Source organism: Falco cherrug, chromosome 8 (genome assembly GCF_023634085.1).
Source record: "Falco cherrug isolate bFalChe1 chromosome 8, bFalChe1.pri, whole genome shotgun sequence".
Taxonomy (NCBI): Eukaryota; Metazoa; Chordata; class Aves; order Falconiformes; family Falconidae; genus Falco; species Falco cherrug.
The window spans coordinates 43,399,165-43,413,741 of NC_073704.1; the positions used below are offsets into that span (position 1 = coordinate 43,399,165).

At 41.1% G+C, this 14,577-nt stretch overlaps 1 protein-coding gene across 3 annotated transcripts in view; it reads right to left on the reverse strand.

Moving 5' to 3' along the window:
• Positions 1 to 14,577, reverse strand: part of CCDC148 (coiled-coil domain containing 148) — a 78,260-nt gene that overhangs the window by 15,016 nt on the left and 48,667 nt on the right. For all 3 annotated transcript variants that reach the window (XM_055719151.1, XM_055719150.1, XM_027807449.2), the window contains one exon: positions 5,160 to 5,300. In XM_055719151.1, coding sequence (XP_055575126.1) covers positions 5,160 to 5,300 — 141 coding nt within the window. The remainder of the gene's footprint in view (positions 1 to 5,159; positions 5,301 to 14,577) is intronic.

Sequence of the window (14,577 nt, forward strand, 5' to 3'; positions counted from 1 at the left end):
CTGAGCGAGAAAGAAAGGCCTTGAGCAGGATGGTGAAATCTGAGCAGGGAAGCTTACCTGAAAAGTAGAGGGGGTTTTGCATGTAAAATGAGGAATTGTGATTTAAAGTAAATATTGCTGAAGTGAAACTCTGAATTCTCCACTTGAATAAATTCTACAGGATTCCGTTCCTAAAACCAGGGCAGGTCTTCAAGGACAACTGCTGGAATTTGCAGCAAAGCTGTAATTCCCACTTTGCCATGACATACATTACAAATCACAGAAGCATAGAACCATATAGGTTGGAAAAGACCTTTAAGATCATCCAGTCCAACCATAAACCTAACACTGCCAAGTCCACCATTAAACCATGTCCTGAGTGCTGCCATTTGGAATTCACTGACCAAGCAGCATTAAGTTTCCAAAATTTCAAATACAGCTGGAAAAACAGAGAATAGAAGCTTTAGAAAAAGATGCAAAAATCTAAGAAAATCTTACAAATTTTAATATAAATCTAAGAAAATCTTAAGAAATTTAATGTAAAACTAAGAAAACATTAATTCTAAAATTAATTATAAAAGCAATTGAAATGATACCTCCATAATCTGTTGGTTTTATATTTAAATGCATAAAGTTCCTCTGAAGGTCTGAGAACTTATTCTACCTCCCAAAACACAGGTAATTTCTTATAATGAGATTATTTATGGAATCATCTCACATCGGAAAAATTTCATGAAATGGCAACAAAAACAACTTCTGTATCATCCACTGAACTATATGGAATTTAAGCCTCTTTTGGAAATTCAGTTGAAATGACAGTCAAGATACCATCCTCTTTATCAGAATGGGCTGGGCTGGAAGGGACCCTAAAGCCCCCCCAGTTCCCACCCCTGCCCCGGGCAGGGACCCCCCCAGCCCAGGCTGCTCCCAGCCCCATCCAGCCTGGCCTGGAGCACTGCCAGGGATGGGGCACCCACAGCTGCTCTGGGCAGCCTGGCCCACCGCCTCGCCGCCCTCACGGGGAGAGGTTCTTCCTGATCTCTGACCTGCATCTGCCCTCTCTGCGCTCAAAGCCACCCCCGTGCCCTGTCACACGTGCCCCTGTAAGAAGCCCCCCCCAGCTTTCCTGCCGGCCCCTTCAGGCGCTGGGAGCTGCTCTAAGGCCCCCCCGGAGCCTGCTCTTCTCCAGGCTGAACAGCCCCAGCTCTCCCAGCCCGGCTTCCCAGGAGAGGGGCTCCAGCCCCTGCCCATCTCCGTGGCCCCCGCTGGGCTCGCTCCCACAGCTCCGTGCCCCCCTTATGCCGGGTCCCAGAGCTGGAGGCAGCGCTGCGGGGGGGTCTCAGCAGAGCGGGGCAGAGGGGCAGAGCCCCCTCCCTCGCCCTGCTGGCCCTGCTGGGGGGGCAGCCCAGGCACGGCCGGGGCTCTGGCTGCGAGTGCCCATGGCTGGGGTCGCGCTGAGCTTCTCGCCCACCGACACCCCCAGGTCCTCCTCCGCAGGGCCGCTCTCAGCCCAGTGCATCTGTGAGCAAGCTCCTGCATCTGTGCTTGGCACTGCCCCGACCGTGTGCGGGAGCTCGCACGATATGATTGACTTTGTGCAGAAAAACCTTTAACTATCACAATTTAGAATAAAACAGGTCTTCCAAACAGTGCTTATATTTCAGCACTCCCAATCTATAAGCCAAGCATTTCTTTATATAGGCGATTTTCTACACATGAAGGACATGAAAACAAGAATGGCTATAACAATATTTCTTAGAATGCTTTTATTTAATATTGTTTGGAATACGTATATTTATGAAGTAAAACTAACTCATTTGCAGTTAGTTATTCCATGTCTGTATTCCACATTGCCTGAAGGCTTTCTCTTAAACTCCAATTAGGGACCAGCGGATATTTCTGAAATTCCGTATTTAAATATATAGGGGAAAAAATCTGATCTGCAGTCCAAGAGAGCACACATAGCATTGGTATTTAAGATTTAACGTCATTCTACCCATTCTCAGGTTTGGAAGTACTTGACGCACCCTGCCTAGATTACAAACCAGGCAGAGCAAAGGCATTTCTTTCACACTGATCACGGATCCGTTACATATTCTTCTGGCTGCCACAGAACCCTGACCAGAAAAGCAGCTGCAGTATTGGGTTAGCAGCCCTTCCTAAGGCTCTAAGCTGTGACATGCTCAAATGAAACATACAGACCGCTGACCTCACACAGCTGCTGCTCCATCTGTGCACAGGCAGAGGGCTGTTCTATACAGACATTCCCCACAGGCCAGAGGAAAGTGGAAAGTTCACAAAACCAAAATATTTACACATAAAATGAACATCGCTGGTGGTTAGGTCAACACAGCCTCCCCAAACCTCTTCCCTTCCCCTGGCTTCAGAGCCACCTGCCACTATAAACCTCGCCCCAGCAAAGACAAATAAGCAGAATAAGTTGCAACAAAGGGAAAAGCAGGAAAGCCTCATTAAAGAGGGGCTGCCCCTCTCTCAGTACCCATTCCAGTGCTGGTGGAGAGACCACACCATCTCCCAGTCACACAGCCCAACTCAGACAACTTATGCATTATCCCTACCGGTCAAAATTTCATCATATCTCTCCCTGAAAGCATACAGAAGATGGATGCAGACACCAGACACAGAAGTTCTGCCTTCATTTGTTATTTTATAACTTTAAATCCAGAATGTAACAACATAAATCCAGAACAGATACCAGGAAACATACGTCAACGTGAAAAAAAATAAGATCACATACATGATGAAGTTTTGTAACACAGTGCACATAGACATAATCTGGAAAATTCCCCCTTTGCCTTTTTGAAGAGGTTTATACCTAAAAAGTTCACCAACAGTATCTACAATAAGCCAATTAAAGGTAAAGGCAAAACCAATACTGATTTAAATTGAGCCAAGATGTCTCTGAAAGTGCATGACTTGCAAACCCATAAATACAGCTTTCTCAACTTTTGAACCTGAAATGACAGTCTCAAATACTACAGAAACATATAAGGATTAATAAAACAAATTAAAATAAGGATAAAACCATGAGCTGGACCTCACAGCTGAGGAGACAGGACCAGAGACCTCTTGAGGTCCTTTCCAATCTGAACTTTTCTGATTTGCATGCAAAGTGAGAGTATTCTGTGTATTTTGAAGGAAAGGGAAGCATCTCTTGAAACTGACTTTTGGACAATTATTTGCAATTTTTCTAACTATACGATTTAGCATAGCTTAACAGAAAGATTGTGCTCTGCCAAGAATGTATATTTTATCTTCAAGATAAAACGAAGAAAAATAATAACATCAGGTGACCAAGGTAAAGTAGATACTTCTTCAGCTAGAGAAGGAACTGGATACATGCAATATGCAAATGCAGTAATGAGCAAGAAGAATGAACTCACAAATAAAATCAAATCAATTTGAGATTAGGCAGCTTTTCAAATGTTGGCTCTGAGGACTTGTAGCAATGAGAAATAATGAGGGATAACAGTCTCTACCTGGAGACAAGGCGGCTTCAGAAGCTTCAGCTGCTTTTCTCCAGGTAGCCTTTTCAGTCAAGTGCTTCTTTGCAGATTTGTTGATATAACCAAATTCAATGGCTGTGCAACCTACCACCAGGAATACAACAAGCCACAAAAGCTTCTTCTCATGACCCATTTGCCATGGCATCAAAGCCTATTCCTTTGGACAAAGCAAGGAAAAGATATTGGAGTGCTATAAAAAAAATATAGGGAAATTCCAAGTAGTGCAGGAGTTTACTTTCATTCCTCTGCTAGGCAGTCAGTTTCACCCACCTGCAAGTCATTTAATTTGCTATGCTATAGATTCTTTTCTGCTTTTCCTAAGTGTTGTGAATTGTTTCAGTAACAACTTAATCAAATTGCTTTAAGTATGGACAGTTTTGTGTGTGTGTGTGTTTGTTTGTTTTCCTGCAAGGTGTATCACTGCAATAGACACCACTACCAACACAAGGACCCATCAAGTTCTAGTGTGTCTAACTGGCCATTTTGTAGTGCCATCAGTAAATGTTTGCTCCCAGTAAGATGTTACACAGAAACATGGCAGATAAAGGCAAGAACGCAAAATCTAAAGAGAAAACATGGTAACATATCTAAAGATTTTTTCTTCCTTCTTTTGCACAAGCTTTCTGTAGCATGACACATATTGATGCCACTAAAGCCTTCATACACATCATGGAAACACTCTATCTGGAACAGTTTAGCCTTGTTTTCTTAACTCGGCTTTGAACTGGCATGTTACAAGAGCACAGCTTTTAGTAACCCTTCCTGCAACCATGTTAACACAAGTAGTCCCATAGCAATAAAAGAGCCTGTTTACCCATCAGCACTTGAAAGACAAAGCAATATGAATCTATGACATTCTCCAACTTATTTTTTCCAGAAATAATTCTGCAGCCTTAACAAACAGGCTACAGGTGAGTTGGACCCACCATAAAAAATAATCAGAAAAGGAGGTAAAGTTCTGATAAAACAACCTCCTGGATTTTTGCCATATCATTTAAATAAAAAGGTCAACACAAATACACGTGACACAGCTTGATTTTCTAAAAGCATTACGTTCATTACATGGATTTCTGATTTTCCATTAAGTTGAAGTTTAGACTTATGCATCAAAGCCGTTTCCCAAGGAGTCACCACATAAGTACTTACAATAAAGTAACAGACTTCTGACACCCTGAAAGGGTTAACATTACCATTGTGCTTCAGGCTCACTTTTAAGGCCCTTGTGCTGCAAAGTGCAGCGCGCTATCCTGCAGACAATATACTGTAAGGCTCATTTGCTGCATTGCAGCATACTTAACTGCAGCAGTGGAAGCTTTCATAGTCTGCCACATTGCTAAAAAGCACAAATCTGTAAGCATTAGAAATCCAGTAGTGCCTCTGCGCTGAGTTTTGTGACACGGAGATAGTCGCATACACTTAATTGTTTATGCTTTTTTTTTTTTAAAAAAAACCATAACAAAGTAACACAACTGATGTGTAGTGACAGGCATCTTTAAAGCTAAACTGGACAGTAGCAAGATTCAACTAACCATTTGCTTTTCTCTATACTTACACTAAATACTTTACAAGAATACATGGTAGTGAGATCAGTTAAAGATTTTAAAGCCAGTTGTACACATTAATATATGCAAAATTGTATAAAATTTCTCATACTTTCTCTTTCTCCTGAGCTCTATGAATCATTTCCCGTTCTTTCTGTAGCCTTTCTTCCTCATCTTTCTTTTCTTTTCTTCTGGCAGCTACAGCAGCTTCTCGTTCAGTAGCCTCTTCCTGCTGGGCTTTCCACTGGAGAACCTGGAAGAGACAGTGGAAAAGACAGTTCTGCAGCCGACTTGCGTAACACTGCGATCCAGCCAAGCCGAGGCTGGGAAGGAAACCCACGTAAACCATTTACAAACTTAGACTTACAATCTTATCAGCAACACATAATCATTTAGTAAGCACCACCTTCCCGCATGTTAACGTGTGATTCACAGCTGACTGCCATAATACGCAGTAACATCACGTATGAAAAGACTTGAGGTGAAATTGCCAAAACCACCTCAGTAACATCAGGTCTTAAACTCCCCTCCAGCGCTTAGACTTTCAGTAACATGTAAATCTCTTAACGAACCTATGAACAAATGGAGAGCAAGGCTAACCGACAGGAGTCTGCTTGCGTCCTTCAACTCAGGCACTTCTGTGACAGCGCTTCAACCGGGGCTCTGGACACCAGCAGACTCCAGTGACAGACACTTCCCCTTTGCCAGCTTTCAAACTGTGCAAAATTTACCTTGGTGTTGTCAAGATCAGGTGTATGCTCATCTGTTTCACACTGGTTTCAATGAGATTAACGATGTCTCCTTTCTGTTGGCTTGCCAGCTCTTGATTTGTCAAGTGCCAACAGCACTCTATTCCTCAAAGGAACAAGCGCTCCAGCCATTTTTCACTTGGTTTTCTATACTACAGTAAGTACTTTAATACTATGATATTATAATACTTGGTTTTTTCCACCTTTACTGGATTGCACTGTGTGCATAAACTCCGTTAATCCTTCTGAACACCAATCCTTCACAAGCACAGAAATCCGGCACTGCCTGTGGTCTGAGGCTCTCAACAAGTTGCATCTCTGAGTGATGCCATGGATGCCCCCCTTCTCTGCTTAAACAACAATTATATTTTGTTCTCTTGCAAAGTGTCCCAACAGACTAAACACTGCTGTGACTTGTCATGTAGCACAGGCAAAAAATAATTACACAAAGACAGCATGACGTTTTACAGTGGTTGTAAAATTAAACTCTCTCTTTATTAAAAGATTCAAAGACAGCTTGTTAAAGAGATACTCTGCCTGTAATGAATGCCATGTGTACACAGACTAACCAACAATTACTTTTGTCTTCTGCAACCCAAGTTTATCTTTACAAGTTCTATGCAATTTCCCACCATACCCAAGCATAAGCATTAACTGATGTGTTTCCATGTTTTCATTAAAACTACTCTGTTTTGGGATTCTTCAAGCAACTTTCATTTACACTGTTATTCTCTCAGAGGACATACAACTTTTCCCAGCTTCAACTCCATCCCCAAAGCTAAGAAAAATGATTTAGCTGAGCATTAAACTCTTTTTAACCTCTTTTCTTCCATTTTTGTAACTAATTCTCAGTGGAGGAGGCCTGTCCATAACTGTGTTTCACCTTCTGAAATCTCCTTTCTCTCCTTTCCAGAACAGAAACAAAAAAGCTAGGAAACAGCCATCTTCACCTATCAGATGTTTTACAAGAAGAGAGCGAGGGCCCAAGTCAAAAATTATCCCTGTGACTAGGAAAATGTAGGCAGCTAGGGAAAAAAAAAGGCACAAGATCCTGAAAACCCAAACCTTTCTACTTCCCTCCCTCTTCACCTTGTTTGGACAATGCTACTAATTATTTTACGGGGCAGTGAGGTAGAAACAGGGATAATTTTGTATGTGCCAGCAAGTATTAATGGCACTGAATGAATGTCACAAAACATAGTGTGATGGTTGGCAAGGAGGGAACATAAAAGCGTGCACATGGAAACTGCAGCCAGGCATGGATGCCTGAATATATGCAAGAGGGATGAATTAGGATGCATACATGCAAACTGCACTTGTCCATATGCATTTGAGTGTGCAGGAATGTCATGGCCGAGAGCACAGAAACAACTCTTGTTTTTTTTAGCTGTTCTTACAAAATTGTTTCAAACTGGAATTCAAGCTTGTGCAGTATGCAAAGAAAAAATAAAAATGTTACTGCAGTGTTCCTTAGCACAGATGTTACTCCTCATGTATGATCTCTCTCCTCAGAATTTTGAAAATGTTCCCTTAACAGGATTATATACATATCTGATATTGTAACAACAACAACAATAATATTGTTCATGAAAGACGTAATTGGTAGAGCTTCTTTGGTAGTGGTCAAAATACCTTCTTGTTCCCCAAAAGAAAAAGCACAAACCTCACTCCCCTCAAAACCTTTAACCTGCCAGTCAGAGGCATGTTAAGTTTTTATAAGAACTGGGGAGCACACTGAACACTTGTGGGGCACACAGAACACCTGTTCTTCCCCCACCTCCCAATTCCCCGTTAGTTAGAAGTGACATATTAACATAAATAACCCTTAGACATAAGTACTGTAACATAAATAGCTCTAAGAATCTGCATTAAATCATTTCATTTTTTTCAGAAAAGAGAACTAAACATGACTGGTCCCACTTGAATATATACTGCATATAAATAATTCACCTGAATTTCCCCAAAACAGGTTATTAGAAGAAGTACTGGGCAAAATTTTTTCCTAGCAGGTTTTCCCCCAGTAATTACCATGCTTTTGGTCATCCCAAATACATTAATGAATTCAAGCAGTACGTTCCAAATAATTCCCAAATTTTTACTTAATCACTTGGATTAATCAAGACTGCCATATCACAGCATAAATACCTTGAGCCCTCTTACCCAGGCTGTGGGAGATCCACATTCAATTCTTAATTCTATAAAAAGGAATACGGAGTCATATTTATGGTTAAAATTACTCCAGGTTGCAGAAAGCAGAACCAAAGAGCTGAGGTTGGAAGGGACTTCTCAAGATGGTCTAGGCCAACTTCCTGCTCAAACAGGCTCAGCTAGGTCCATGGCAAATAGAGGTTTACATATCTCCAAACAATGGAGGCTCCACAACCTCTCTGGCCGACATGTATTAGTGTTTATCCACTCTCTCAGTAGAAAAGTGATGGATGCAATGGAATTTCAAGTGTTTCAGTTTGTGCCCGTTGCTTCTCATCCTGTCACTGGGCACCTCTGAGAAAAGGTGGCTCTGTCCCCCTGGCACCCTCTCTCTGGGTGTTTACACCCATCAGTGAGATCCCCCCGAGCCTACCCTTCTGCGAGCTGAGCAGTCCCAGTGCTCTCTGCCTTTCCTCATAGGACAGGTGCTGCAGACCCTTCATCTTAATGGTCCTTTGCTGGACTTGCTCCAGTAAGAAAGAAATAACAACACACTTTTTGAAGCAGGGACCTGTATCCACCTGTCCTCAAAATTAAGAACATTTCATTTTCAGACTAGCTTGAACCAGGGTCTTTTCATTCCTTGACACTGTAGCTGTTCCACTTGAAAATCACCAAGAAGCAGAAGAGCGTCTCTCTTCCAGTGTCCAGACATTCCCCTGGGAATGTCTCCTCTGCTGTCCACTGTCTTTTCTTTTACATTAAAGAGTTACTCGGGTGCAGAGAGGAACACATTTTCTCTATAGTTCAGTCCTCACTCACATCATTCTCCTGGATCAGTTCCCATAGTCAGTTCTGGGACTTGAGTCCTTCTCTCCTATCATCTGAGCTCATATTTCCGTAAGTTTGTTCAGAAGTTAAAATCATGAAGACGAAAGCAGTTGCTGTAAGATTTAAGCAAGTTCCAAGAAAAAGAAATATGCACTTAGCTATGTTTTTAGGCATAACAGAAATGCATCTTCTTGAGGAAGATGCAAAGCAAACGACAGAACCACCTTTTCTCAGAGGCGCCCAGTGATGGGATGAGGAGCGGGAAAAGAGCGGGTAAGAGGATCTAACATGCTTTCTTGGGAGAGTTGTCCGAACTCTCCCAAGTTCTGAAGACTGCCGCTGAAGAGGAGGAATAGCCAAGTATAAGCAGCAAGACGTATTTAGACCTTTATTTCAGGGTTTTCTAGAGATCTGACACTGCTAACAAATTCAGCATTAGACAAGGTCTAAACAGCTTGCTTCACTTGGAAATAACGAAAATGAATAAATGAAGACTCTAAGCAAAAAAATGCTATGTAGCAGAGGTTTATTAGACACCCCACAGGGGAAGCCAGCAGATTTGGGCCTATTGCATGCATAGGAATGACAAACTTGTTCATTCTAAGCCACGCAAGAACAAGAATACCATCAAGCAGGCAAAGAAATCCATAGCAGCTCCACATCTGGGCTGGTTTTGGCTGGAGCACAGTTAGTTTTCCTCACAGTAGCTGGCATGGGGCTACGTTTTGGATCTGTGCTGGAAAGAGCGTTGATAGCACAGGGATGTTTTAGTCATCGCTGAGTGGTGCTTGCGCAGCCTCAAGGGCTTTTCTGCCCCTCACCCCTCCCCACCAGCGAGCTGGCTGGGGGGCACAAGGAGCTGGGGGGGACACAGCTGGGAAATGAGTGTTGAGAACAGAACTGGACCAGCAGAGCCTCTGTCAGGACGACAACTGATTGAAGGAAATCAAACAACAATAAAGCAGTAAGCAGATACAGATGCTCACCTAGTCTGAAATCACCTCAAGCCTCCTTACTCATTCATTTTGGTTATCAGTCGTTTGCATGGCATATGTTACGTGCCAATCTCATGGCAGGCCTTAATCACTTTCCCTAGTTATTTTCACACAGCTCTTCTGTCAAATCCATTTAATTCAAGTCAGAAATCAATATTGGGGCACAAACTAGATTTTTCAAAAGGTCTTATACAAACAAGTGAGCATAACCAAGCACAAAATATGTAACTTCACTCAGGTGCAAAACATTAATCATGCCATGAGGTTCCCCAGCCAAAATTCTGCGCATATCTCCACTACCTTCTACAATGCTATCTACGCTGCCCTAAATCACTATTAAACACACCTATTTACTCAGTGGGTAGAATCTGCTTTCCATTTTTATCTAGTTAGTTTTCTTGAATGCATGAGCCCATTGCCAATCAAGAAAATGGGTAATAAGAATGACAGAAGGAAGGACAGTTTCATTGTAATATACTTTCCCACAGTACCCATTTATTCTTTTCTGTAGGCAGTAAGTATATGGAGTTAGTTCAGATTAACCTTGCCCCACACCCACCCACCCCCTTTATCTAATCCATGCCTTTTCATTAAGGCAAAAGAGGAATCACTTCCTTTAAAAGTGATTCATAATTGCAACAAAAAAGGAAAAAGTGGTAAAAACTGGAAAAGCACTGTTTTCAAAATATTTATAAAATGTGATTCAGTAGGTTGGCATTATGCCACGTCTTCCCCACATGAAGAGTTATCATATAGGATAAAAATTTCTTAACAGAGCTGAGCCAAATTAAAGTGTTCTATTATGTAAGAAATACCAAAAATTAGGAATTAAACTGCTGATGTCAATATATTTCACTTTTTTAAACCACAAACATGAAAACATCTCTTTGCTAGAGAATAGTTTCAGTTCCACAGCCTCAACTTATTTTGTGGGCCAGCCTGCCTATAGAGGGGAACTTCTCAAGGGAGTACCGTCCACAGAAGATGGCAGGGGCCAGAATGAAAAGATTCCCAAACCAAACCCTGTCCATACCATCATGGGTTCAAAAATTAGGAACTAGACTATCTTAATTCAGTAACAAAGGATATAGTAGACTGCCTTTTATGGAAACCCAGCCTGTATCTGTATGTACCTTGCAAACTACACTTCACTTTGTACAACACACGGCACTGTGGGAACCCAATCTTATCTGAGAGCTGTAAGCACTGCTGCAAAACAAGTAACAACAAAGGGCGGGCAGTGAAATGGAGCGTAATAGCTGAGCAGTCTTTGTGGCATGCATTTCCATCCTTTTAATATTGTGCTGTTTAAAAGTGACTACCTGATGTTGAATTTCCAGTATTCTTACAATTTAAGCTTTTCAAGAAAACCCACTATATTCATCAGGTTTTTACTCCAGAGGTAGTATCATGCAGGCCTGAAGAACAAAAACATATCCTGAACAATAATTCCGATTCACTAAGGCAGTAATCTGGGTCCTCAGAATGCACACACAGAAAAAATTAATGTGTTCTTGATTGCATTCTTTCATTCCTACGAGTGCAAAATCAGAAGGGTAGAGTTTACTGTGTCAACAGTAAATGTTCTCTTTAAATATTAAAAATATCTTAGTAGTTAAACTAATATTGAAAGTACACTGAAAACTGGATCCCCTATTGCCTGTTTCACAAAGCAGCTTACATTTTAGCTGTACAAGCACTGCCAACATCAAGTTCTGCAAGTTTTTAATTACAACAGGCATTTCAAGTATATTTCACATTTCATGTATTATTAGAGTAGCTTTTGCCAAGTGAATCATTAAATTGCTGTGCCGAACAGAATGCATATATACCTATTTTCAGTTCGTTATTTCAATATTGCGTATTACAATAAAGTACACTACAAACTAATTAAAGTAATAAATTAGTTCTTTCACTCTAACATCTGAGGAGTAATAATGTATTTACCATGTACTTAATGCTACAGATACATCTCTCTTAATGACAAAAAAACTTTTGAGAGACTTCGCTTGGGAATTCCCACTAAATTAGCACACGGTAACACCGCACCATCAAGGTTTTCTCTTTAAGCAATGCTGACTACATTATAAACAGATCTTGAAGCTGCCTCAAGTGACACGAGAATCAGCATCAAGCTCCTTCTGGCAGCTAAACTGCCTAGCTAGGCAAACAGCAACACAGGACAACTGGCTGATGTAGAGAGGGTCTGCACAGTAAAGGTCACACAAGGAGTAAAACTAGCTTTTGGAAACTGAGGCAAAAGTACACTACAAACCAAAGGGACATAAAATGACCAGGTGGAACAGCGTCACAAAATGACTACACAGAGCTCCAGATCAGTATTCTCACAGGCTACACTGTGCTACACAGTTATAATAAGCTGCTAGAATTCAAATTCAGAATTCCTAATAATCATTTGATAAAGTCAGTATTGTTTGTCATAACTAAAGGCATAAAAAGAAAATCCTCTGATATCCCCACGTGGACTCTCTCTAGCTCACTCCTTCGACCTTATAAAATGACCCCATCCCAATACACCTTCAGAATCTCCCAGAGCTTTATTCCTCTCTGAAACATTTCTGCACACCTTTCCTTATTTTTATTATGGTTTGCAGGTTTTTTCCTTCTTCAAACTGTCCACAACTGATTCCAAGAATGCCTGGGAAAAAATTTAGAGGGTCTCTTCAAGAAAAATAACTTCACAAAAAAGATGCTACATAGCAAAAGTACCACCACAAAATCTGAGTAAGTTGCAGAAGCACACCACAGAATGCTATTCCAGCACTGGTAAAGGAACTGGCATTTTCATGGTGGCATCACCGTGCAACTGAAAACAAAAGCAGCTTGCAGCAGTCAGGGTTGCGTGGTCAGAAATGTTGAAACACGATTACAAGATGACTAGAGATTCAAATATTATTTCAAGGAATGAAGTATAAAGAAATAATTAAATATTAAAAAAATCCTAACCATAAAACAAGGAACCACAGAATGCATCTACATACGTATGTCCACAGCTCTCACTGGTTGTTCCGCAAAGCTGGTAAAGGAGTAGCCGTGAAGTGTTACTCGATGTTTCACAACTGGGCCAGCACAGACACCTAAGTTTAAAGTTACATTGTGCACAACATCTGAGCCCAAAACTGGTATAAGTAGCAGTAAGATTCCTGTTGTGTGGCAACGCTCCACATGAGGGTACTGAAGGTACCCTTGAAAGCAGAGAACAAGTTCAGCAGCTTTTTGGCTTGCCCAGCTAGAACCCAGGCAGTCCTTCACAACCCCAAAATCAGCCCTGGAAAGGATGAGCGCCAAACTGCATGGGAACTGTCATCTGCTCCCTTTCCTTCCACAGGGTTATTCAGGCTAGAGTCCTCTAGGTCATCTAAGGCTTTCCTACAGCTACTTACACTGTGCTCATATGGAGCTCTGAAGAAAGAGGAAGCTTGGAATCAAGAGTCCAAAAGCACACCAAGACATGTCTGCAGTTAGATAACCAGATTGATCTACTTCCATGGCCAGGATCAGCTCCTCTCCTTTCTTTCCCTCCTTCCCAACTTTACTGTGCCATCATCATCATCTCTACCCAGCTTTTCTGCCCTGTTTCTCACTGAATATGCAATTGAGAGTTATCCCGTTTATGGTAAAGTCAGAGATACCTCCTCATTTTTCCAGATGGAAGATACAAGGCACAGAAGGGAAAAAATGCCTCTTAATTGCAAGTTTGGATTCAAACCACGTCAATCACGACATTTTTCCTTCATGTTTTTAAGACAAGGACTGCAGCCTCAGAACAAGTTGGTGACCTAAAGAATTCTGTTTACAAAGAAAAGGCTGTTTTAGAGCTATACATTTCTACTACATCCTGAAAAACTGAATTCAGCAAAACAGATGTAAAAGGTGATTAAGTGATAAAAAGTTATGGGCTAAAGGAATTACAGGATTGCAACATCAGGCCTTCAGTAAGGATATTCTTCTCAGTTCAGTTCCTAATAGACACATCATCCAGTCAATGAAAATGATTTAATAAATTTGGCAAACTTCTTATTTCCCCACACAAGAGAAGGTCATTACTTTTTGTCTGCTATAGAACTGGCCAAACAGCACAGTCAAACTGAGATCACTAGAAGATTAACATGGAAAACTCATTAAAAGGTGACTTTCATTACCAGCAGTGTAGCCTCTTCACTTGCAATATAGCTTAGTTATTAATACTTCAGATAAAAGTAGTACATGCTGATCTATGTCTCTTGCCTGAGCAACTCCGTGCCATTCTATGGTGGGAAAAAAAGGAAAGATTCTTAAGAAAAGGGGGAAGGAAATGTAGAGGAAAATAAAAAATTAAAGACCTGATCTCCCATAGAAGAACAAGGATCCACCCAGCTCATTTCTGTTGAGGTTAATAGAAGTTAAGCTCAAATTCCACTTGGGTTAGTGGAATAATAAATCCCTTAGACTTAGATACTTTGTAAGTGGAACAGGACAATAGAATCTGTGTTACAAAACTAACACAATTTTTTAAAGACACTAATTATACAGAAATGTCTATTCAATGACTATGTAGCACATTTCATTTAATTAAAGAAAAAAAGTTTTCAAACTTACTTGCATTCACTCGTAATTTCTCATTACACTTTCAAACCTCATTTTGACTACTCAAACTTTTAAGTCTTTCTGCCATGGACTAGGAAGAAGGAAATGAATGCATGTTATAAAACATTTTATTTGCATCTCCAGGACAGAAATGCTACTGCTTTCCCAAGACAAACATGTGAGCCTCCATGGTATTTGCACAGCACCCCCAACACTCCTA